The sequence below is a fragment of the Dermacentor variabilis genome, chromosome 4 (genome assembly GCF_050947875.1).
Source record: "Dermacentor variabilis isolate Ectoservices chromosome 4, ASM5094787v1, whole genome shotgun sequence".
Lineage (NCBI taxonomy): Eukaryota > Metazoa > Arthropoda > Arachnida > Ixodida > Ixodidae > Dermacentor > Dermacentor variabilis.
Genome location: NC_134571.1, coordinates 118261818 through 118284437, shown reverse-complemented (window position 1 = coordinate 118284437; position 22620 = coordinate 118261818). Strand labels below are relative to the sequence as shown.

Genomic DNA, 22620 nt, shown 5'->3' with positions numbered 1-22620 from the left:
TCACCCGCTCTTCAATCCACTATACACACTTGACGTAGTAGCACAAGTCCCATTAAATAAGTCGAATACATTTGCAAACACGTTTCACTTAGTGAGTGGAGCCTATGAGGAACAAAGTCCCTCGAGCGTCGGCTCTCACCCTGTATGTCACGCTTACAGACTGCGACATTGATCAGACTCCGTTAATACAGACTGGACAATGTCGTTCCACGTAAGCTTCATTAAATTTAACACCTTAATATTGTTCCAAAGAGGTTTCCGCTTAGTGTAACTTATATGCGACGAGATTAAGAGCGTATAAACGACGTGATGTACCAGAGCTTAGTTTGACGAGGGTAATTTAGCCAAACGATTGCAATAGCTGAGCGTGTGCCGACAAGTCGCTATACTCTGCCCGTCTAGTCCGGAGGACATAACACGGATAAAATGCATTATTCCGCGTAGACACGGCTGTTTTAATCAAAAGGCGAACTCCTCGGTGGTGCCCGTTTGGCAACCCTCGGCGCTGGACCGGTACAATTAATCCAACAAAGACTTCGCTCCTTTCCCATAGCCGCTAATTCAAAACGCTTGCACAAACTGTTGCGATGTATGGGGTGTTAACTACAGTCCATTATCCCTTTTGCTACCGATCACTTGCTGCATCAACGGCACAGATATCCCGATTGTTTTCATTCGTTTAATGTTTCAACAAATATGCACGCAAAGCAAGAGCCCGAAATATAGTACCAAAAATCATTATTTCAGAACAACGATTCTAAAAATATGTTTTTTTTTTTTCTTTTCTGACAGAACAATAACTGGTAGTTTGCTCTACTGAAAACTTCACTTGAAACCTTCGCAACTTCACTTGAAAACTTCAAAAGCTTTGAGGACTGGTTTCATGCACAGAAGGAAGCGATCTTCGAGGAGAGAGGGAAAAAAGCATGTATCATGATGCACTCAATGTCTGAGTGAAGGAAAGTAATTGCAGCATGGCGTTGCCCAGGGACCCTTATTGAGGCCATTGTTGTTCCTGATATAAATGAATGATATAACGCGCATACTGAATTATTCTGACCTAAATATGTGTGCGCGTGGTACGAACGTTTTATTTACTGATGCAGACACATTAAGCTTTGACAGAATTGTGTGAGCGTTTACTTGATAAAGCTCTTCAGGGAATGGTTGCAAACAAATCGGTGAGCCTAAATGTGAACAATTTGGACAAAGTAAATGTGAAATCTCCTAATAAACGTGACTCACACAAAATTAGAGTAGTTTTTCAGGGCACTCAAGTTTACCTGGTAACAAAGTTTAAATTTGGAGGATTTTCAAGGCCCACTCGTGTTAATAAACAAAAGGCTGAACTGCGTAAAGATTGGAAGGATACAAGTATATAGGATACAATAGCTTATCACCATATGGATAAAATATGTTTTGTACTATGCATTTGTATAGCCTTAATTAACATGGGGCATATTAAAATGTAGCATGATAATGATGGCAAATTCCAATGTATTCGTTATCTTCCACAAAAAAAGTCTTATTCTCATATTCACACATACAAGCGTCGAGGATATTAAGTCAACTAATATTTATAAAATACTGCAAAAAAAGCGACTGGACACAATCAATGTAACTGCGACAACTCTCTAATAATACAACCTACTTTCTCCAACTTCAAACACGCTAACCAGATTACGTCTATAAAATTCGAAATCTTGAGCGTAAAATGCCTGTCGAAATAATGGCTGTCAAACTCTCTATAAATACGGAAAAAATATTCACGGTGAAAAAGAAATTCTGCTCATGATTATTTCAATCATTCAAAAGTAAATGCAAGAGGCACTTGGTGCAACATATGATTGCCCTTGGCGCTCACATAAGGCACTCACACATTAGAGACTCACGTGTAGCATTTCTAATCTCTCCGGTGTTCCCCGTACAATGAAGCGCTCTTGCCGTTTCCGCATCCGTCTTGATATGTGGGCTCATGAGTCATGTAAAAACTATGCATCATCGTGTGACAAGTGTGTGTCACTTTGCGCCCATTCCTGTTACTTTTCTTTGCTGTGAAGTACGTTGATTTGCTTGATTTGTGTGATGTGATGATGCGAAATGCTGGCAGGTTTCTTCCCCGGTATTTCCACAACATTTGATTGTATAATGAACTTGGAGAAACGACACGAAAAAAATGAGCCAACGGAAACATGCGCACACATATACATACAATGAGGAGCACTTAGCTTTCGCGTTCGTGAATCAAGCAAGCAATTAAGCAAATTATTGTAATTGTGTCATATGTATTTAGTCATTTTAGGTATACTGCTTCAAGATCTACAGTAGACAGCTCTTCCTTCTATATTAGAACTTATTTCGTTCGCACTGAACTGTTACCAGTTGTTCCAAGTCTGGATACACGCGTTTTATTTTGTATCTAAAGATCCGTTTCGGAGTGCGAATTGCTAAATTTTCGTTCAATTCTGTAAAGAGGACCGAGACTCTGTGAGGCCATTGCTTGCTTTCGCCTCCACTCCCTTTTCACCGTGATTGTGCAAGGAAATAAATAAATATATACAAAGCGCACATTGCAACCGCAGTTTTTTTCCGTCAGAACGACCAACTGACGAGCAATTTCCCTCCATGCAAACCAAGCATCACTGCCGCATTGTCTTCTGGCAGAACTCTCTCTGAAGGAAAGTGCACTGAATCTATCGACTGGAAAACACCGCCATGTTGTCCTAGGCGATCATGCTAGTCGACCACATCCACCTTTCTTCCTTCATTTAATTATTTCTTTCTCTATCTCTTTCTCTGGGAGGAAAACTTGCCTGTGTCAAGAGTGGAAAAACTCCAGGGCAGCTATAAGAAGCGTCGATTGTATCGGCACTATCTCTTTTTGTCGCATTCAAAACAAATGATGAAACACTGCGTAACGGCAGAGCCGACGCAGCTGTGTCTGGCAGAGAATTATACTTCGATTAACATGACCAGCGCATATTGAGAGCGGAGCCACACGCAATTAAAGGGAGCGCTTTCGCTTTTGCTGAAGCGTACACCTCCACACAATATACACCTTACTGGATACTTATTACGTGCATCTATGTTTGTACCTCGTACCTTGAGTATGTTAGCCTATCACCTATCATGGGCATTGCGGGGGTGAGGAAGATTCACAAACGGAACTTTAAGGATGCATAATAAGTTACGCGGATAGGTAAATCACTCTTATGAAACAGCAACACGGCCACTGTCACAGTATAGGCTTCTCATGCCGGAAAGGACAGCAGCAAACCGGTGGCGATGCCGCCGCGAAGTCCTCGAACCAGCTCGTCATGACTCGAGGTATTTTAACAGCGTCTACACTCGCCTAGCTAATTATTTACCACTAAATAAGGATTGAAGGATGCATTCCATTCGAAATTGGCCAGATGTTCAACCTATGTAGCAGATTTCCAGGGCCCGTATTCACGAAAACATCTTACGCTAGAATTGCTCCTAGGAGAATGTTTCAGCCATTTCTGGCGCTGGACACGTCATTAGCGAAGGCAGCCGCCCAGTGCCAACGAGCACTTACGAACGAAAAGTTTCGTAAGTCGGGCCGCTGAACCTTACCGGCTCAGAAATGGCCCGAATTTGAGAAAAATACTTCGAAATCCGCGACGTCACATACGTACCGGTGGTCAGGTTATGAATACGAGTACTTTATCGTGAGTCCAACCCTCACCCTTGATCATTTCGGCGAGTCAAATCGAAAGGATTTAATTTCACCTTGTGAACAATGACACTTGCTATCTGCCTCCGCTCAGGCACTGCGGCACGTTCGGCCATATCTATCATTGTTGAGTCGGGCCTGGGCGTCGCGGTCAACAACGTGACAATGTAAACTTTAGGCACGCGCCATAGAGTTGTTGTCTTCCCGTTTGCCAACCGATAAGCAATGAAAAAGAAACGGCAGTTCATAGCTGTCGACACCGACATCGGAAAAATACCTGACCGGTTGGCTGGTCTTGCTGCGCCGAAGTTTGTCGCCTGCCAAATCTGGGCCCCCTCGACGCGTCGCGCAGGTGCCAAGATAGGCACCGTCTTCTCTACGGATCGAGTTGCTTGTGCAAGGCACACTGTGTCCCTGGAATATCACAACTCTTTCAAACGATTGGCAAATCCGGAGTTGCTCTCGGTTGATTAGGATGCTTCCCGGTTGGTTCAAGCCAGTGATTGCATAAGCGTCGTAAAGAGGACGTAGTCACTACGTGCGCAAACGTGGTGACAATGTCGAAAAAACTAGCCGACAGGTCGCGTCAGCAGAAACGACACGCGAAAGTCTATGCGACATGCCATCCGCGTCTCGTGAACACGTCCACCGTAGGCCGACTTCTCGGTGCTGTCATCGCTGTTACAACGTTTGTTTTATCTGTGGTCTGTTCATTTTGCCAAATGCATTACTCGCAACAATATCATCAGCAGTAATCTACAGAATTTATTTTTAGCACGTGCAAAAAAGAACGTCTTAGCGGGTTTAGCTATGTGTTCCTGGCCATGGTGTCACACACTTATAGGTTCTACTTTCATCTATCACTCTCGCAGCTGCTTGTGTGAAAATAGAAAAGTTACAGTGGCCTGCGTTCATACCATAGATGCATCATCGGTCGTGTGCGTGTGTGTGTACGTATGTGTGTGTGTGTTCAACGTCGCTTTGTGTTGTTACTTTCTGGGATATATTCGATGGCTTGGTTTTTTTCTTTTTTTTTTCTGATGCCAGTTACAATATTTATAATGAAAAGCTTCTTCAGTGCTATTCTATTGTAATTATGTCTGGGTCAGTCTGTACAATGATGCGTGGCGCTTAAAAGAAGCCATACGTGATCGCCCCAGTCAACTGGAAACGAGGTGGATTTGCGAAAACGTGTATGCGTAGCGAAGCAGTCCAGTTACACGAGAACAAACGCACTAGCCATGGTGGCATGGTACGTTTCCACGTTACAGAGCGATGGCCTCTGAACTAAACTCACAACTCTCTGGTTCGGTGAGTCGACTGCGACAGTGACACAATTGCAAGTGTCGAGCTCTTGCACTTCGTACATGCCACCGACTTACCCGCCCTATTTTAATTCTTATTTCTCTTTCCTTAAGCCTAGAGGCCCTTCCTATTAGAAATAAATAACAGCAACAAAGTGTTGCTCGTAACCTCAAATTCGAAGATGCACGGAAAAATATGAAAATGTGCGCCTCAAGTACGGTGCACAGTGATATGCACGGTGATATTTTAGTGCGTATTTTTCACTTCTGCAGTCAACAGCTCCGTGACGGGCACTTAGAGTAGCTAAATGAAGAAACAACCAGACTGAAATTGTAGACGGGTTATCGTGGTGACCAGAGTGTGGGTTCTTCAGTACTGCATGTTACTATTCTAAAGATGGAGAGGTAGACGACGGGGAGAGAGCGAGAGTCAGTGGGGGGAGAAGGGGGTTGCCTGTCTTCCAGTGCCTCCGCGTACAGGCGGACTCGATTGTTTTCGTTGCGTACCCGGGAGGCCATGCGTCGAGTGGGCGCGTCGCACAGAGGTCCGCAATCACCCCGTTGATGATGCGGGTGCTTTGTGTGCTCACAGATGGGAAAGTGATAGCGGGTCGCGAGCCGATGATAGATATTGCGAGTGACAGGCGATAGCGGCGCACCTATATATTAACTGTTTTCCCACGCTCCGCCGAGATTCGACATCCAGGAACATTCGATGCGAAGAGCTCGCCGCCAACCTGTTAAACCTGGTCCCACCAGTTCTTCGGTTTTATGGTTCGCCCAGCGACCTCTATCAAAAGCGGCTGCAGCATCAACCTGATCAGTTAAAGTTGTATAAAACCACTTGATGTTCTAGATTCTACAAGCTCCTGCTTTCTTTTCAGCGTGAAGCCAGGCGTGACGTCAGGCGGAAGTAGCCCCGCAGGCTCATGCGAAAACACTTGTTGCTGGGCGAGTACTGAGCCCGGAAAGTAAACTGCAGCGCAACGTACAGTGGCTGGATGTGAAAAGTACTTTTCGTTAGACTCTGATAAGTGAGCGATCGAGTTTGCATCTCTAAGTTGTCTCAGTTCAGGTCATTTGTTAGGCTCACATAGTTTACGGCGACTCAGCCATCATCAAATAATTTTCCATGTCACCGTATTACAGACTACCTTTTTTTTAAGAACCCGGACCGCTACCTCCATTTCCTAGGCACCCATATTTACAGGTCATGGACGCGTCTAAGTCTCGGTGACTATACCCGTGCTATTTCCTTCCGGGTCTCTCCTGCGGGAGGAGGAATTGCACAGAACTGGCACGCCGGCGCAGCCGATGCGGGACGCTGACTCCTTATTTTACCTTAAACGTTCTCTTCTAGTGTCATGGCTGGCGGCATTCTCGATTGAGACAGTTTTCTCGCAGACGAAATGCCTAGTCGAGATTCCAGTACAACTCAGTGCAAGAATTATGCTGTAGACGAAAGCAGTTGGGGTTATTGCATCATAGCGTAAATTGTTAGCGCTGAGAAACGCACGTTTCGCTTCACCACCTGCTTTTCGTCGCCACACGTACCCTCGGCGACTAAAGACCCTGAGAGAATAATTTATGAAACTCTCAGCATACAAAGAGACAAGGAGAATCGCATCAGGATTCTCTCATATGGCGTCTCGAAGAGGGCGGCATATTAGGCCAGATAAGTTCCAGCCTTCCTTCCTTAGTCCACAGTTTCATTGTATTCAGTAACACTCAGTTGTAATCCCGACGTCTTTCCCGTCCTTTTTAATTTTTATGTAAGCACTTTGCCACTGAAATAAATTATGCATTCGTTACTCGTTTCCCTCCGAGTTATCTGAAATCCTAAAATATGCAGCCCGTGCTGCTGGTACACTTTGGAACCCATCGCTAAGCTTGATGTCCTTTGCAAAGCACACTGACGCGACGTCACATTTACGTCCAGCCCCTAAAACAATATGTTTCGTCGGACTTGAACTCGGTGGTTGCACCACGCACATGACGTTTCGCTCCTGAATGCGGACGGGATAGTAGATCCTATTACCAACCGTGGTGATCACGCCGCGATGGAGGCGTGGTGCACAAAGCAGGCCGTGTGTTGGTATTTTGCTGGATGTGAAATAATTCCAATTGGTCGATATTAAGCTGTAGCCTCTGTAGTCCAGGAGCAAGTTTAAGATATCAACTCTGTCATTCAGTCAATCCCATATTCTCTTAAGCACAGAAGTAGGGTGGGAAATGCTTCTAGTATGCAAAGGGTTTTTCGTATTTGAGCCATCATCTGTCTTGATCAGCAAGTTCACAGTAGATTTCGGTAAACAATTTTCTTCATCGAAACAAAAAAAATCTCAGCTGTTTTACCTTAGTCTGTGGCGATCACGGTAACCTTACGGTCGTCAAGAAAACAACACCTAGAGCCGCTGCTCTGTCTGCGACGCTCTCTTCACCGCACGCACAACGGCACAGAGGCGAAGCAAAGGTGCAGGCGATTTCCAGAAACCATCGCATTACGGCCGTCAACTGAACGCTCGCACAAGCGTTCTCTAACTGCAGCGATCAGTGCAGGGTGTTACAGTCAATCCTCTCAACATGATATATTGCATCTACACGACGCTCTGACGAGTGCCTGATCACGTATGATCCCCTCCTTCTTTATTTTCACAACAGCATTTACAGCATCATCAGTACATAGAATTTCTCGGACAGAGTTTCCAAAGAGAGTTCACCGTGAAACACCACTACTCTTTCTCCAACTTCATGCTAGAGAAGATAGGGCTTAGCGATCACGTGTAACTCATTTTTCTATGCCATAGGCCAAGCTAACTCAGAAAAACAAAAAAAAAGAGAAGACAGCACAAAATCTGCACGTTGGATGGTGAATTCTCGCGCGAAACCTAAGCAATCTGTCTGCATCTGTAGTAATCAAAAAGAGAAAACGCAACCAGAAGCTGGAGCAAGTGGAACCGGCGTGCTACTCTAAACATTGTCAAATTCTGCCATATTGTTTACTTATGCAATGGCAGCGTTTTGAGCCAATCAGAGACGCCGTAGCAGCCCTATGGGCCAATCAGACCTGGCAAGATGGCGAATTCAACAATTAGGCAGAAGTTGGCGATTCCCTGAACAGCACCTCTGGAGGCGGTACCGGCAAGACATTGCGAAGGAAAGCAAAGCGGTTGAAGTGCCTACAACCACCGTGGCGAAGCGCAGACTACTGAATTGGTCGACATCTATCTAGTGACCCCGTCATCTTATTACCGACGCAGACGCAGCGCAAAAGGGCAGTAGCATTGTGGGGAAACAAAGGGAAGAACTTAGTTTAAAACACCAGACAGGAGACTTAAATATTACATTCCGAAGCACAGAAATTCGGACGAGTTGGTAACGGTTGTTCGCTAATGTGGACGGCGACGCGAAAGACGAAGACACTCAGAGAATTATTCGGGAAACGTGAGCAACAAAGCCTTATCAAACATCGCCCAAATGATACTACTTCTAGCAGTCTCGACGATTACACCACGCGACAAATGTAGTGCGCGCAGCTACTCGGTTGTACACGCGAAAGGTGCGCCTTAGTACAGTGCTGTCTATTCTTAACGGGAACGCCTGATTAATAACAAAGAAAGAGCCAATACTTAAGCCTAATCGACTCTGAAACAGACTAAAGAGATAGGGTAACATGAAACATAAAACAGACAACCTTGCACAAAGAAAGAGTCCGGAGACCTTCACCCCACATGTCAGCTACAGATGATAGAGGAATACAAAGTGCATATTCCATTTAAGAGCGGACCACATCGAACATTGAGCTTTTGCTTCAACATCGAGTGACCATGTGTAGAGTAAACGAGAATATCGTGGCATATTATTCCCTGAACCGGAAACAATTGCACCTGGCTGAGGCAATTGCATTATACAGTATATATAGCGCGGCAAAGCAGCACAGTTAGCAAAGGAAGCACAGTTAGCCGTGTGCTCCGTATAGCGAGTTTGAGGCCGCGAGTATACTACACTCGCTCCCGTGACATATCTGACGTGCGCATTGAAAACAACAAAAGCTCTGCCGATTGCACTCTGTTCCACCACAGCGATTGCCCCGAGTAAAGAGTTCATCGCGATGCACTGGCTAACACCATTGAACGCACCAAGCCGATTCATTGCGCAGATCCGCCTATCTCCAATGCAAACAAGGGCATCGCATGTTGAAAAAAAAAAACGAAACCTACGCGCGTTTTCTCAGCCCGTATTTTTTTGTACTGCGCACAAGCGTATCACCAGTGGCGCCTGTCGCTTCCGGCCAGCGTGACTGCACATATTCGCTCCAAACCTCGGCTCTGCAGACAAACAGCCGCGGCCGTCACCTACTGATCGCTCATCGATCACAATGTGCTGCTCTCCGGCGAGATCAGGCGGCTCCATCACGCGAGCGGACCAGGGAAAGTGTGACAGTAAAGTGTAGTCCCACGTTACAGCGAAGCTTTCTGTGCAGACCCTCCCGGGATTTACCTGACCGTGGCTGCTAGGGGCTCCTGCGTTCTGGCCGAATAGGCCATACATCGAAAAAAAAAAGAAAAATAATTGCGTACTTCAGCTCCGAGCATAGCAGCCCGATGTTCTCACCCTAAGGCGACATTTCCTTTTTTTTTTCTTACGTTGTTGGGCCATTAGGCCACAGTCGCACGCATAATGTCTTTCGTTCCAACGCCACAACCAGCCCTTCGTAAGACGATCGCCGCGAGTGTCGCAATGCGTAGCACTGGTGCTCGTGAGCACATGCGCGCGCAGGACTGAAAAGACGCAGGAACGAAATGAGCAAATTTGTGGCGTTTGATTAATCGCTTCCGGCATATATCACAACGCGGGTACCGGACCTGCGTAATTGTTTCAATTGATGCGTTATTGGCACGCTTGTCGGCGAAAACAAAGGTGGATGGGATCGGAACTGTATCGAGTACGCCACTCAATTACCAATGGTTTGGCTATTGCCTCAATTATGCGAGTACCCAGAATTGGTGCTTAAAATGGAACCTCGAACCCCGAAGTCATTTTTTGTACACCCGCCGCGGTTGCCCAGTGGCTATGGTGTTGGGCTGCTGAGCACGAGGTCGCGGTATCGAATCCCAGCCGCGGTGGCCGCATTCCGATGGGGGCCAGATGCGAAAACACCCGTGTACTTAGATTTAGGTGCACGTTAAAGAACCCCAGGTGATCGCAATTTCCGGAGTCCTCCACTACGGCGTGCCTCATAATCAGAAAGTGCTTTTGGAACGTTAAACCCCATAATTCAATTTTGTTAATTATTTTTTTGTACAGAAAGGACTACATAGTGGTTCTTGAATGTCTGTAATGACGTATGCCTCTCCTGAAAATATTCGTTTCGTGTCGACCTAAACACAGGTGCCGGCTGGTATGAAATTACTACGCGTGTACGCCTTCATCCGGTGCTTTGTTTATTGTAGTGACAATCGAGGCGAGAAATTTCGACACGTCTGTCCTAGTTTTACCATATTTTCTTATTCATATATCTTGAGTTTCTGACGCTGTTGTCCTCTTGTCGAAACGTTGGATGGTGAAACGTTGGTGCATACCAAATTTGTCTCATGCCAACTATGGGAGATGTGTCAAATTACGTGAATTACAAAGTGAATTGCAAAGCGAAGAAATCAGAGTACGCCTGACTATGCAAAGCCCGGTTAAAGGCCCGTTGTACGCGAAACTGATTCACTCGCCCTGGCTCTTTGCAGAGGAAGAGAGTTCCTGCGGCAGGATGGACCCCACGAATGCCCTATGGCAGCTGGTTGCTGCTTCCATCCTGCTTTATCTGGTTCACTGGTACATGTGAGTAACGCGCATCAATGCTCACTAACAACAGCGCGCTGTCGTATGCGCAGGAAAACCGAAGGAGGATGAAAATGGTTTTGAGCGTGTTTAGCGGACACTCCCAAGCCAGTAACTGCTAGTTACTGATATCCTAAAGAAGAAAAAAAGCATGGTCATTCTTTTCACCAGAGTTAACATACCGAGCCGAAACCCGGAAGCTAAAGAAGACGTCTGAAAGGAAGCTGAGAATCGTGCGACAACCGACTGGAAGCATAGTGCTAGAGGCAACGATAAGAGAAGTGTAAATGAAGGCCGAACACGAGGCTAGCTGATAGTTTAGTAGAGAATTAGGAGTAGTGGTGTTCGGTGGCATGTACTACGCCGAACAGTACAGCTAAACGCTACAATGCCAAGCGAAAGGTAAACAGTGCCAAGCGAAAGCTAAGCGCATTCGAGGGTGACGGGATATTAGGCGATGCGGTAAAATCGGTAAATTCGCCGAGGCGGTGCTTTCTCGGCTAACGCAATACGGGGTGAACCGGTTTTGTAAGGGGAGCTCTTCATCCTTCAGTGATTATAACCGTGGAAATTATTATCATCATCAAGATAACAAAGTAGTACTTCACCGCATGCGGCATACATCGCTGCCACTGATTCGCTCGAAACGTCTTGTCTCCGCTCTGAAACAGGAAGAGGAAACAGCATTTCAACTACTTCAAGGACCTCGGCATTCCAGGGCCAGAGCCAAGCATCATCACCGGCAACATGAGCGAACTGCGAAAGAAGGTAGGCATACGGCGTTGGCGCCTCATCCACACCTGGCATGTATATCGTTGCGGATGAACGTGTCTTGGATTACAATCAACAGCGCTAGCATGAAAACATCAATTAGAGCAGTGGAGATTCCAATGAGATTGAACGAAGCGTTAATTAACAGTGACCGAAAGAAGCCTCGGGCTATAGAGGCGGCAGCAATTTTTCGTGAAGCGTTAACGCAGCTCTTAACGCAGTCTCCAAAGGCGAGGAGAATAACCGGCTACTCAAACCGCAGTAACTAACCAACAGCACTGTTTACTAAGCCGCAGTAGTGACAAGCCGCAGTAACATAATCAGGTAACTTAAGCAGGCTAGGTGACTATTTGTCACCGTCCCGTTTCAAAGGGGATGCAATGAATCATCGTGATCATTATTTGCAAAAGAGTAAGTCGGTGATACAGGTGGAAGTGTGGAAAAGGAGGGATTAGTTATGAAAGCGAATGGGGTGGAAAGGGCGTTGCAGCTTTTTCAATGACGTAGCGGGGATGAATAAGAAGAAAGGGATAAAGACCTCCAGCGTGTGAGTGGGAGGTGTCAATCCGGCGAATTCAGTTCACCCAAAAACAGAGATGTGCCTTGGATAGCGGAAAAGTGAATTGCTAAAGGAAATATTTGTATTAGTATTTTATTGCTTAGGGAAATCCCTTTGAATCTCCACACGCCTCATCATAGGCACGTAGCGGTACCTCCAAAAGCAAAATTCATTCATTCATTCATTCATTTTTCATAAATTTGAAGGAAGTGGCCGAAACCATCGTAATTGTTTCGCTGTTCCCCGCACACCTCAGTTATCCTGCGGCAAGAGGAGAATAAAGTAGGGAAAACAAGGGCGAAGGAGCGTAGGGTAAGGGAGAGGTTGATGAGAAAACAAGGCTTCGTGCAAGATTCCACAGGACCGCGCCGAAATTATTCCACGTGTAGTCTCTTTTTCAACGATCTGACTACGCGATGTTTGCGGCTTGTGTGCAAAATGAGTAAGTACCCTGTCTTGTAAACTGCGACATTGCCTATGAGAAATTACAATAACTACCCTCATTCGCCGTTGCTCTGGACTCATACCAAAACTTTTTGTCACCACTATTGCAGACACCTACCGTGGCCTATAGGGAATGGTTAGAGAAGTACGGTAAAGTATTGGGGTGAGTACACGGTTACTGTTTAACCTTGAGAATGCTTGTTAACGCTTTTCTTAATTTTTTATAAGGAATCATCAATGGCTTAGTCTCTGTCTAACCGTAAACATCATTTACTCCCTGACGCTATATTTCATAAAGAATTGTTTCTTCGGGCAGGTATTTCAACGGCTACCGCCCTGTGCTGCTCGTCGCTGACTTGGATTTGCTCAAGATGGTTCAAGTGAAGGACTTTCAAGATTTCATTGACAGAAGTGTACGTATTAGGTTTTTCTTCTTTTTCTTTAGATGCCTAGATGTGCTAGCCTACAATAACTCTCAATCACCATGGATCAAAGGCACCTTCTAGCTGCTCTTCGACGTCTGATGTTATTGGAACGCCATAGCATCTTTCCCAGCTTTCAACTCAGTGAAGTGGTTTAATTATGCAACAAATTTCATGGCCGTCGATGCGAAACGGGTTATATTGAGCCACAAGACATCTTGTGGAATGTATACGCATATATGCGTAAGCAAAAAGAAAAGTGGAAGTTATCTGCACTGCTGGTGATTACGTATAATTGAGGTGTGTCTGGCACATGCATCTTAAGATCGCGAAAACGCGGCAGTACATGGACAAGAAGACAGGCAGGACAATTGGCCAACGGGTCTAAGCAAAGTGTATACCAGCGTCAATTTTTACGAAGGCTGACGGTACGTATATAAATAAAGCACTTCCATGCAGTAGCGAATGTATCCGTCTTTATATCCGGGACGAACATGTTTTTGTAAAAGCCTCCGAGTTATCTTGTAAAGGGTATTGAAAACAATGTGAATTATAATGCACGATGGGTCTCGCGAGAAACAATTTATTCCATGCCTAGCAATTTCACGTTTCCATATTTTTTTCTTCCTTCCCCCGTCAGCTTTTCTTCCAATCCAAGCGGCCACCGAGTCCTCACAACAAGTCTCTGATCCAACTAACGGGCAAGCGCTGGAAGGAAGTACGCAGCGTGCTCACTCCCTCCTTCACCACCAACAAGCTCAAGATGGTGAGCATAAGATTTGGAGCACGCTTAAGCTTCGCCTTTAAGAGTGGAACGCGACAGCATTCAAAGATCCCTGACTGCCTTTCGCGCTTCCCGGCAACTGCAGCGTATGTGACCGTGATGTTTTCCCGGTAAACAATCGCGGCGAATGCTACGCACGAAGGCGGGCTTTCTGGTAGAAATGCGGCGACCTGCGTGGGCCGCGATGCCGCGGAGGCGAGCGCCATCTGGAAGTGTTTCAAGGAAACGGGCGCGCCACTCCTAGGCCTCCGAGATATTCGCGCCCCGCCGCGCGCGAGCGGCGGACGCCCTGGCCTGTCTATGTATGGTTGAAATACTGGAAAAGGAGCTTGAGTTTTCGCTAGGTTTTCTCGTCTATTCAAGTTACAATCCGACGCTATCATGTCTGTAGCTTGTGTGTAAGCCGTACTTTACGGTTTTTCTACGTATTTAGCTTGAGAAATTCAATTAGTTCAGTAAGTTCCTAGCGCTGCATGGACTGCCTGGGTATGGGTGGTTTTAAAATCTTCTTGCTTGCCGAAAGGACGTCCGACGCTCTACGCCTACGCCAGATTTTCGGCGACACGGGGCCCTTAACGCTGCCACGTTAAAGTGGATGTGCGCCCTGGGCATGCACACGGTCTGTCACCAGCGTCCACAATTCGTTACTAATCTCTTATAGACTAGCCTGACTTCTTGTAACTGAAGCATGGCGCGACAGACGAGGCCCAAGAAGGAAGATATCGAAAGCGTTTACTCGCGACTGAAGCTTTATTCGAGCAAACAGCCATAGGGAAATGTAGGCATCACTAACTGTTCAAATGCTGCTTAATTTGCTCTCGTTTATCTAACGAGTGATGCTTCAACCATAACAGTTGTCCAACGCGGTAAGAAGCGTTCCAGTGATGTGTTTACTGGCAGAATAACTATTGCGGAGTTTTTTTCTTCATTAATATCTCTGTTCTTTATGTATTCTGACCGGGAACGTAAAAACCTTAAAAAGCTTAGGCACACCATGTCCAACTTACTCGCGAGGTCCCCTTAATGAGAAGAAAATAAACCACTCAGAAAAAAGGGCTTCAAAAAGAACTTCATTGGTTCCTTCCCACGCCCCCTGTACTACGTCTCCAATTTACGCCTTGGTCATAAATTGTTTGAACACGTTTGGTAATCTGAGTTACCATAACAAGATTTAAAAAAAATAAATTATGGGGTTTTACGTGCCAAAACCACTTTCTGATTATGAGGCACGCCGTTGTGGAGGACTCCGGAAACTTTGGCCACCTGGGCTTCTTTAACGTGCACCTAAATCTAAGTACACGGGTGTTTTCGCATATCGCCCCCATCGAAATGCGGCCGCCGTGGTCGGGATTCCATCCCGCGACCTCGTGCTCAGCAGCCCAACACCACAGCCACTGAGTAACCACGGCGGGTTACATAGCAAGATTGCCGCAATAAAAATGTCCATGCCAACTTCATGCCTTCATAAAGATATTTTGTCAGAGCAACCTACTTTGCAATAAAGAAACTCATGGAGAGTAGCCCACTTTATTAGTTCGCTTTATCTGATAGGCAACAGTTAGTATACTATTATAACTAATAATGACACTGCGGAATGGATTCAAGGAGGGTTTGAATATGAATGATACTAACTTGGACTTATATTCCACTCCACGTACACCCTCCATGTGTAGTTGTCCCGGCTCAGCCTTGATAAGTGAAGAAGGTGCTGGAATTTATATCGTATGCAATTCTGCGCGCTATCTTGGTGCGCTCGAATGCACAAAGCAATAACGACAACCAGTGTCTAGTGTTCTGCCGCTTCTGCGATAAATACATGTGGCTCGTAGATACAGGGCACCGACGGGAAGAAATGCGAGCAAAACAGCAGCATTGTCAAAGTCCCTCAAAACACTTGCCCGCTTATGTTCTCAGCGGACGATCACCAGGTGTTTCTCGCAGCGAAACACTCGTGTTCGTATAGCTGATGCATGTATTCAGCACACGAGACGTACTGATAGCAGCCCACACAAAAGTGACCCTGGGACCACCGTGGCATGTACTTCTTCGCGGTTTGCAGATGGCCCCTGGCGTGGTGTGCAGCGTAAAGGAGTTCGAGGACAAGATCGCGGAGTACGCACGCTCCGGCGAGGAGTTCGAGATCGGCAACCTGTACCAGGCGATGACGTTGGACGTGATCTGCCGCAGCGCCATGGGCATCGAGTACAACATCCAGCAGAACCCCAAGCACAGCCTGCTGATCAGCTGCCGCATCCTCTTCAGCGGCAGCTTCTCGTGGCCCGCCGTGCTGCTCGGTGAGTGCGATTTGGCGCGCGTATAAGCCAGCAGAGCTGTAGGTGGAACTAGACAAGCTGTGATGTACTTCATGTGCTTCGCATTGTGGAATCTCGCTAGCGGTGGCATCTTGTTAGTAATGGCAGAGAATACTAGACCAAGCTCTTACGAATTCGCGAAGCATGTGGAAACGCAGGAAAAAAATAAATCAGTGACAAGGGCGATGAACTCTAGACCGCGTCTTTAAGGCACCCATGCAGACAACGTAACGCGCCGAAAGTATTTGGGCGCTCTCCTGTGGTACCGTGGCGGAAGAGACCTCTCTGTGGGTACAAAATGTATTTGTGTATTCAAAATTGATTTTCCCGCCACTAGATATCTCCGCCGAAGCTGTACGTTACGTGTGCCTTGGGATTCAAAGTGCATGGAATCATTAACCGGTCGGGCAGTTAAGATAATAAGGAAGAGACGTTTAGAGAACTGGTGAAAAAAGAAAGCAAGGACGAAATTGATAAGACCGGATCCGTTGCACGTTTAGGTAGCAGTACAAGTTAAACATAGAGATTTTAGGAGACAAAATATTAAGATCAAGGCAGAAGACTAGCTTTATAAACATACCTAAATTACCTGATAAGCTTTAGCAGGCTAAGCGACTCTTTGTCACCACCTCGTTGCAAAGGGGATGCCGCTAAATCATCATCGTCTTTTGACTAAAATAGTCTATTCAAACCTGAAGGTTCCGCGGACATTTGTGTACAAATGCACAAGTGTTGTTTACGCCCATTGCTTACCGACCTAGCTTTGAAATGTGCGATCATAAAACCTGCGGAAACCAAATGAACAGATGTCGCCGCAAACAGGCTTAGCATGTCTCGTGCTGAGCGGATGGCACGAACTGATCCTTCTCAGATAAACGGACAGCGTATAGCTCTGGCTTTTCTTTGTCTGGGACAACACCCAACATAGTACCAGCAACATTACATAATATCCAGCTAATCGTTCTTCCGTTCTTTTGTGCACCATTCAGCCTCATTTCCCGAGATGGCGTTCATACTGAAGTACCTCTTCGAGTGGTGGCTCACCAGAATCAACAACGGCGTTAATCCCTTCGAGGAAGTCCAGAAAAAATGCGGAAACATCGTCAAGCAGCGCCAGATCGACAACTCGGTAAACAATTTCCCGTAAATTTGTGACCACTGGGGAATATTTCCGCTCACTACTTCATAGTTCTTAAGTGACATTTACTTACAATTACGGGCAGGTACTTCCCATGCAGCTCCAGGTTAAAATTTGACACGTTTCACCATTTCATCGTCATCATCATCACCATCATCATCAGTTTACGTTATGTCCACTGCAGGACGAAGGCCTCTACCTGCGATCTCTACTCTCCCCTGTCCTGCGCCAACCGATTCCAATTAGCACGCGCAAATTTGATAATTTCGTCGCCCCACCTAGTCTTCTACCGTTCTCTACTGCGCTTCCCTTCTCTTGGTACCCATTCTGTCACCCTAGTGGTCCAACGGTTATCTAACCTGCGTATTACATGACCTGCCCAGCCCCATTTTTTTGTCTTAATGTCTATTAGAATATCATATATACCCGTTATCTCTCTGATCGAAACGATTCTCTTTCTGTCCCTTAAATTTATGCCTAGCATTCTTCGTTCCATCGCTCTTTGCGTGGTCCTTAACTTGTTCTCAAGCTTCTTTGTCAGTCTCCAAGTCTCTGCCCCATATGTCAGCACAGGCAAAATGCACTGATTGTCCATCTTCCTTTTCAATGATAACGGTAAGCTTCTCGTCAGGAGCTCACGATGTATGCCATATGCGATCCAACCCTCTTTTATTCTTCTGTGAATTTCCTTCTCATGGTCAGGGTTCCCTGTGATTAGTTCGTCAATGTTGCCCGCTATGTCCTTATAAATTAGGAATCCTACCCCGTATTGCTTCTTATTTGGTAGAGCTCTATAGCAGAGGACGTGGCCGTTAGTCAGCATTGTATAAGCCTCACCAGTTCTTCTAATCTCGTTAAGAACAATGATATCCCAAACCATGTCTGACAGTTCCTCAAAGTCCTGCTAAGCTAGCCTCACTCGAGAGGTTTCGCGTGCTAAACCCTGCAAGTGTCGCTTTCCATTGGCGGCCTGTCCGGACCAAGAGATTCTTAGCACCCTCCGCTGCGTTTCAGGTCTGTCCGACGCCTTGCTCAGGTGCTCCGCAGCTGCTAAGGACTCAGGGCCATTGGTTAATTGTAGGTATCATCAGGGAGGTTTATTCACCGCTAAAAATGGAACACAACGGGACTCATATAGTTCAATGCCTTGGCCTCCCTCTTAGTTTTCACGCTGCTTCGCCGACTCGCCTGGTGGCAACATATCTGTAGCGCATCTTATTTTGTACCATCCCGCTCCAAGCAACAATATGCAACCACCGCGTACACGCAGTCCGAAGTGCTGATGAAAACAAGGCTCGACTGTTCGCGGTTCCCTTGACGTAGGACAAGGGATCGATCCGACGTTATTGTCCTGTTTCCCCTCTCGGCGCGAGTCTATCGTGACCCCTCTTCAGTCAGTGGTTCATCCTGTCTCTTCGATGCAGGCCCCACAAAAGGACTTGCTGCAGCTGATGATCGAAGCCAAGTCATCCAACGTTGACGTCGGAAGCGTCACCTCGGACCAGCTCACGGCCGCCGATGACAACGAACACGAACTCAAGCACAACGCACGTGAGTCGCTATAGTGACTGTGATGAGTTGCCGCTTGTCCAAGTGTCATGTGCGTCCTCTCCGTGAGCTCTTGAGAGTCAGTAATGCGTATCGCTTCAGCGTGTACAAACAATGAGCCCTTACCTGAGCCAAAAAAAATTGAAAGGAATCACAGCCACATAACTAAACAATCAGTGGCAGGCCACCCTACAAAGAAGCTTGATGCAAGAAACAAAAAATGCCTCGGAGGTGTCGACTCCATTAGAGTCTGTTGTAGTCCCGTCCCTTAGCAGACAAAGCAAGGAAGGGCTCCACTGTCAATGATGGGGAAGAGCATTCAAATTGCACATACGCTTCGGCATCTCCCCAGGCCGAAAGACTGCCGATCCGAGTAGCAGTGCGCTTCGTTTACAAAGCTCCACCAATGTTCGCCCGGCGTCTTACGTAGGGGAGACTCAAAACCTACCCGAAAACAACATGTGGCTTCACAGAAACGGCTTCCGTCGCTTGGACACCCAGCCTAGTGACGTCGCCGAACACAGCCAAAACTTGGATCACAGAATTGGTATGATGGCGCCGTCGTCCTTAAGATTCACAGGCACCTACGGAAGCGGCTGCATACCTTTAGTCATGGTACATCCAAGCCGCCACCTGGGCAATGAACCGCTCGTAGAAGCTTTGCCTCAGCCTACATGCAGAGCCTATGCCAGGGCCGCAAGCCGATTATATAAAAAGCTGTAAAGTGGGATAAAATTGGATTTCAGCGCTAAGTCAAATGACACAGAAAGGAGAGCACGACACGAGCACCTCTTTCTTTGTCATTTGCCTGGGCGCTGAGTTCTGTTTGTTACCATCAGTGTAAAATGTTTCTGAAGCTTTCTGAAGCCACACCTGGAGGATCCGGAATTACTCCGAAACGTTAGAATAATTTCCAATAAACCTCCTCAGTTGTTGATTGCTTAGTTTGTCTAACTTTAGGTGTTCCCCTATACCATACTAATTCCAGACGAACGTTCACCTTCGTACTTCGTATTTATTGACGTACGCAGGCAATAGCGTCGGAGTTGTTCCATTGAATCTATTTTACAATATTCACTTGTAAGATGACATAGTGGTGGTACACAGTTCTCTTTCTCGTGTGCAGCGCCGTCGTCGAACGGTCTCTCGTACTCGAGCAGGACGGTCCTGGACGACGACGACATCACGCAGAACGCTTTCCTTGTCCTCGTCGGAGGGTGAGTCGAGCAGAGTCGCGAATTTTTGTGCAACGTCTACTCTAGGTTACTGCACTGTTATTATTGTGAAACGCTCTTTGCTCCATTTTCGGCACTTTGCAGAAGGCAGTGGTTCTTGCCTCGCCTTGTTTTCATTTTAAAGAAAATCAAATAATGTGTGACCTAAAGTGCTGTCGAATCGAACCTACGCCCTCGAGCACAGCAGCCCATTGTACTAACAACTATGGGCCACGACCGCACGCATACTTCTATCGTCCCGAAGGTAGCCAGCTCTTACTCGGCGCGTGCGCCACGTGCCACATTCTGGTCTTCTTCACTCGTGTGACAGCTGGCGCTTTGAGCCACCGTGTTAGACTGCGCTATCTCCTGGACCGGCCCTCTTCTCCCCGCCTTCCCCTCCTGTATTTTCCTGGTAGCAGTTTACGCACAAACTGTGCGCCGTTGTACCAACATTATGATCACCCCAGTTAATCTCGTTTTTAACAATTATTCGCTGCAGTACAAATGCCATTGTCATTTTAATATGCACCACATGGCATAGCCCTATAGAACTATGTCATGTGGCGCACGTTTGTATACGTACGTACGAATGTATAACACGCAGTTGGGCTGATGACACCGAAAACCGTATTTCTCTCAATACCCATGTGGAATCCCACAATCGTCACGTCGCAGTCTCCCGTCGAACGGCCGGCGTAGAAGCGGCCTTGCTGCCACACGAACGTTTTCGACGCAGTCGACGTTGTGCTGCTGTCCACGCACACACAACTATTAAATTTACACAAGCACGTTGGTTCACCCGGTAGGGGTTTGCGGAACCCCAAACAATGGTGGATAGATAGTGAGGTACCGGCAAAACGCTTCGCATATCATCGATTCATACAGTGCGTGGAATCTGTAGAATATTGTGCAGAATTATTACTTCGTTATGCAGGTCATCTTGTTGTAGAGGTGTTCGTTGTAGAGACGTTCGACTGTACTGACAGACTTATCAAGTCGCAATACCAGCCGTAAAGAAAAGTGGAAAGAAAAGTAAGCATGGCACGAAAGTGCCATGCAGCAGTGAATGCGCCGCAGCAGTGAATGCGCCGATTCCCCGAGCAATCGCAGCTCGTTTCTGCGGGGGACACCAAAACGTGAACATGTCCGGCTGTTTGTAAACAGCAAGTATACGAGCAAAACCTGTACTTAATGGCGCTCACTACCACTTCTTCTGTCAGTCATTGTATACAGATACACAAGTGCCCAAGAAAGCCGTCGTCTCCGTAGCTCAATCTGCAGAGTATCGCTCGCTTAATGCGAAAGACGTAGGTTCGGCTCCCACCGGCTCCTATAGTTGTATTTTCGCCCACTTTTATTTCGCTTGGCCTTATCATTTGTACACGTCTACTAGAACGACGGGCAATTTTCCGTGCGCTATATCGTTGGATTGACTGTCTGCTGGCGTCGTGTGGTTGTGTCTAACACAGAAATTCAGCCCATCTGTCCCGCTTTTTTCTCGCTCACGGAAAGGTGAGACACTTGTGCGATGATCGCGGCTTCTCCCTCTTCTTTCTCCCTTCCTTAATGGCAAAAATATATGTGCTACTCAAGTGAGGACGTTTTCTCATCAGCACAATTTCGTGGTGGTTATTGCCTAACAATCCGCTGCCTCACGAAAGTGTCTATGGGCTGACTGCAATAGAGAAAGGTTCGACGACCTTTCATTCGTGGAATGCGGGGCCAGAATTAGGTTAGTGTAGACGTACGATACGAACATCCGGCAAAAGGTTCGTCAGGATCCTATTGTCCAGTGCCCGCGACAAGACGGCGCCCGATATCCGCTGCTGAATCGCAACTGACCAGTTTTACCTTTCCATCTGTTTAAGATAGAATGAATGGAGGGGTAGGGGGAGTTGGCTTGGCAAGGGCATTTGACGAAGGAAGTTAGGTCATTGGCGATACAGTATAACGGGACAGATTTTTAACAAGAAATCCGAAACGTACACGATTCTGGAAGACAGTAACTTGGAGTGACGTAATTTATTGGAGCACTGTGATTCTGGTCGGGCCAGTGTGTTCGCCCGAGTTGTGGACACAGAATCTCTGCTGTACAGTAGTTAGGACTGGCTCCACTTTGCAGCGACTGCGATGCAACCCGTGGCTATGACAAGCTGGCGGGTTGTGCGTAAGTACGGTATAGCGCAAGTGATTGTCATGTATCACTTTCCCTGCTCCTCATCAGGTACGAGACAACGAGCAACACGCTCACGCTCGTGTCCCACATGCTGGTGAACTACCCCGAGGTGCAAGAGAAAGTGCGACAGGAACTGCTCGCTGCACTTGGGCCGGACGTGAGTCACTTACGCACGCTTGCACTGCGACTTGCGATATTGGTATGCTGCCGACTGTGTGTGTCCCCGCGTGAGATACTACGGCCTTTCCTGTCTATTCGCCAGCTTTTGTCGATTCGACTGACCTTACATCACAGATAAGCGGCCTGTAGCAACCGCAAAAGTCTTGCACGTTCTATGGCTATAGCCATAGCTGTAACGATGAGGTGGTGATCCGGTTTCGTATTATGTATCCGCTCGCGCACGAATGTAGAAGCTA

General features: G+C 46.8%; 1 protein-coding gene across 3 annotated transcripts in view; it reads left to right on the top strand.

The window, feature by feature from the left end:
* The window catches only part of LOC142579680 (thromboxane-A synthase-like), a 66027-nt gene that overhangs the window by 31733 nt on the left and 11674 nt on the right, over positions 1–22620 (top strand). For all 3 annotated transcript variants that reach the window (XM_075690132.1, XM_075690133.1, XM_075690131.1), the window contains exons 2-11: positions 10740–10833; positions 11505–11601; positions 12718–12770; positions 12924–13020; positions 13670–13795; positions 15873–16107; positions 17115–17254; positions 18688–18814; positions 19938–20028; positions 22253–22361. In XM_075690132.1, coding sequence (XP_075546247.1) covers positions 10763–10833; positions 11505–11601; positions 12718–12770; positions 12924–13020; positions 13670–13795; positions 15873–16107; positions 17115–17254; positions 18688–18814; positions 19938–20028; positions 22253–22361 — 1146 coding nt within the window. In that variant the 5' untranslated portion in view covers positions 10740–10762. The remainder of the gene's footprint in view (positions 1–10739; positions 10834–11504; positions 11602–12717; positions 12771–12923; positions 13021–13669; positions 13796–15872; positions 16108–17114; positions 17255–18687; positions 18815–19937; positions 20029–22252; positions 22362–22620) is intronic.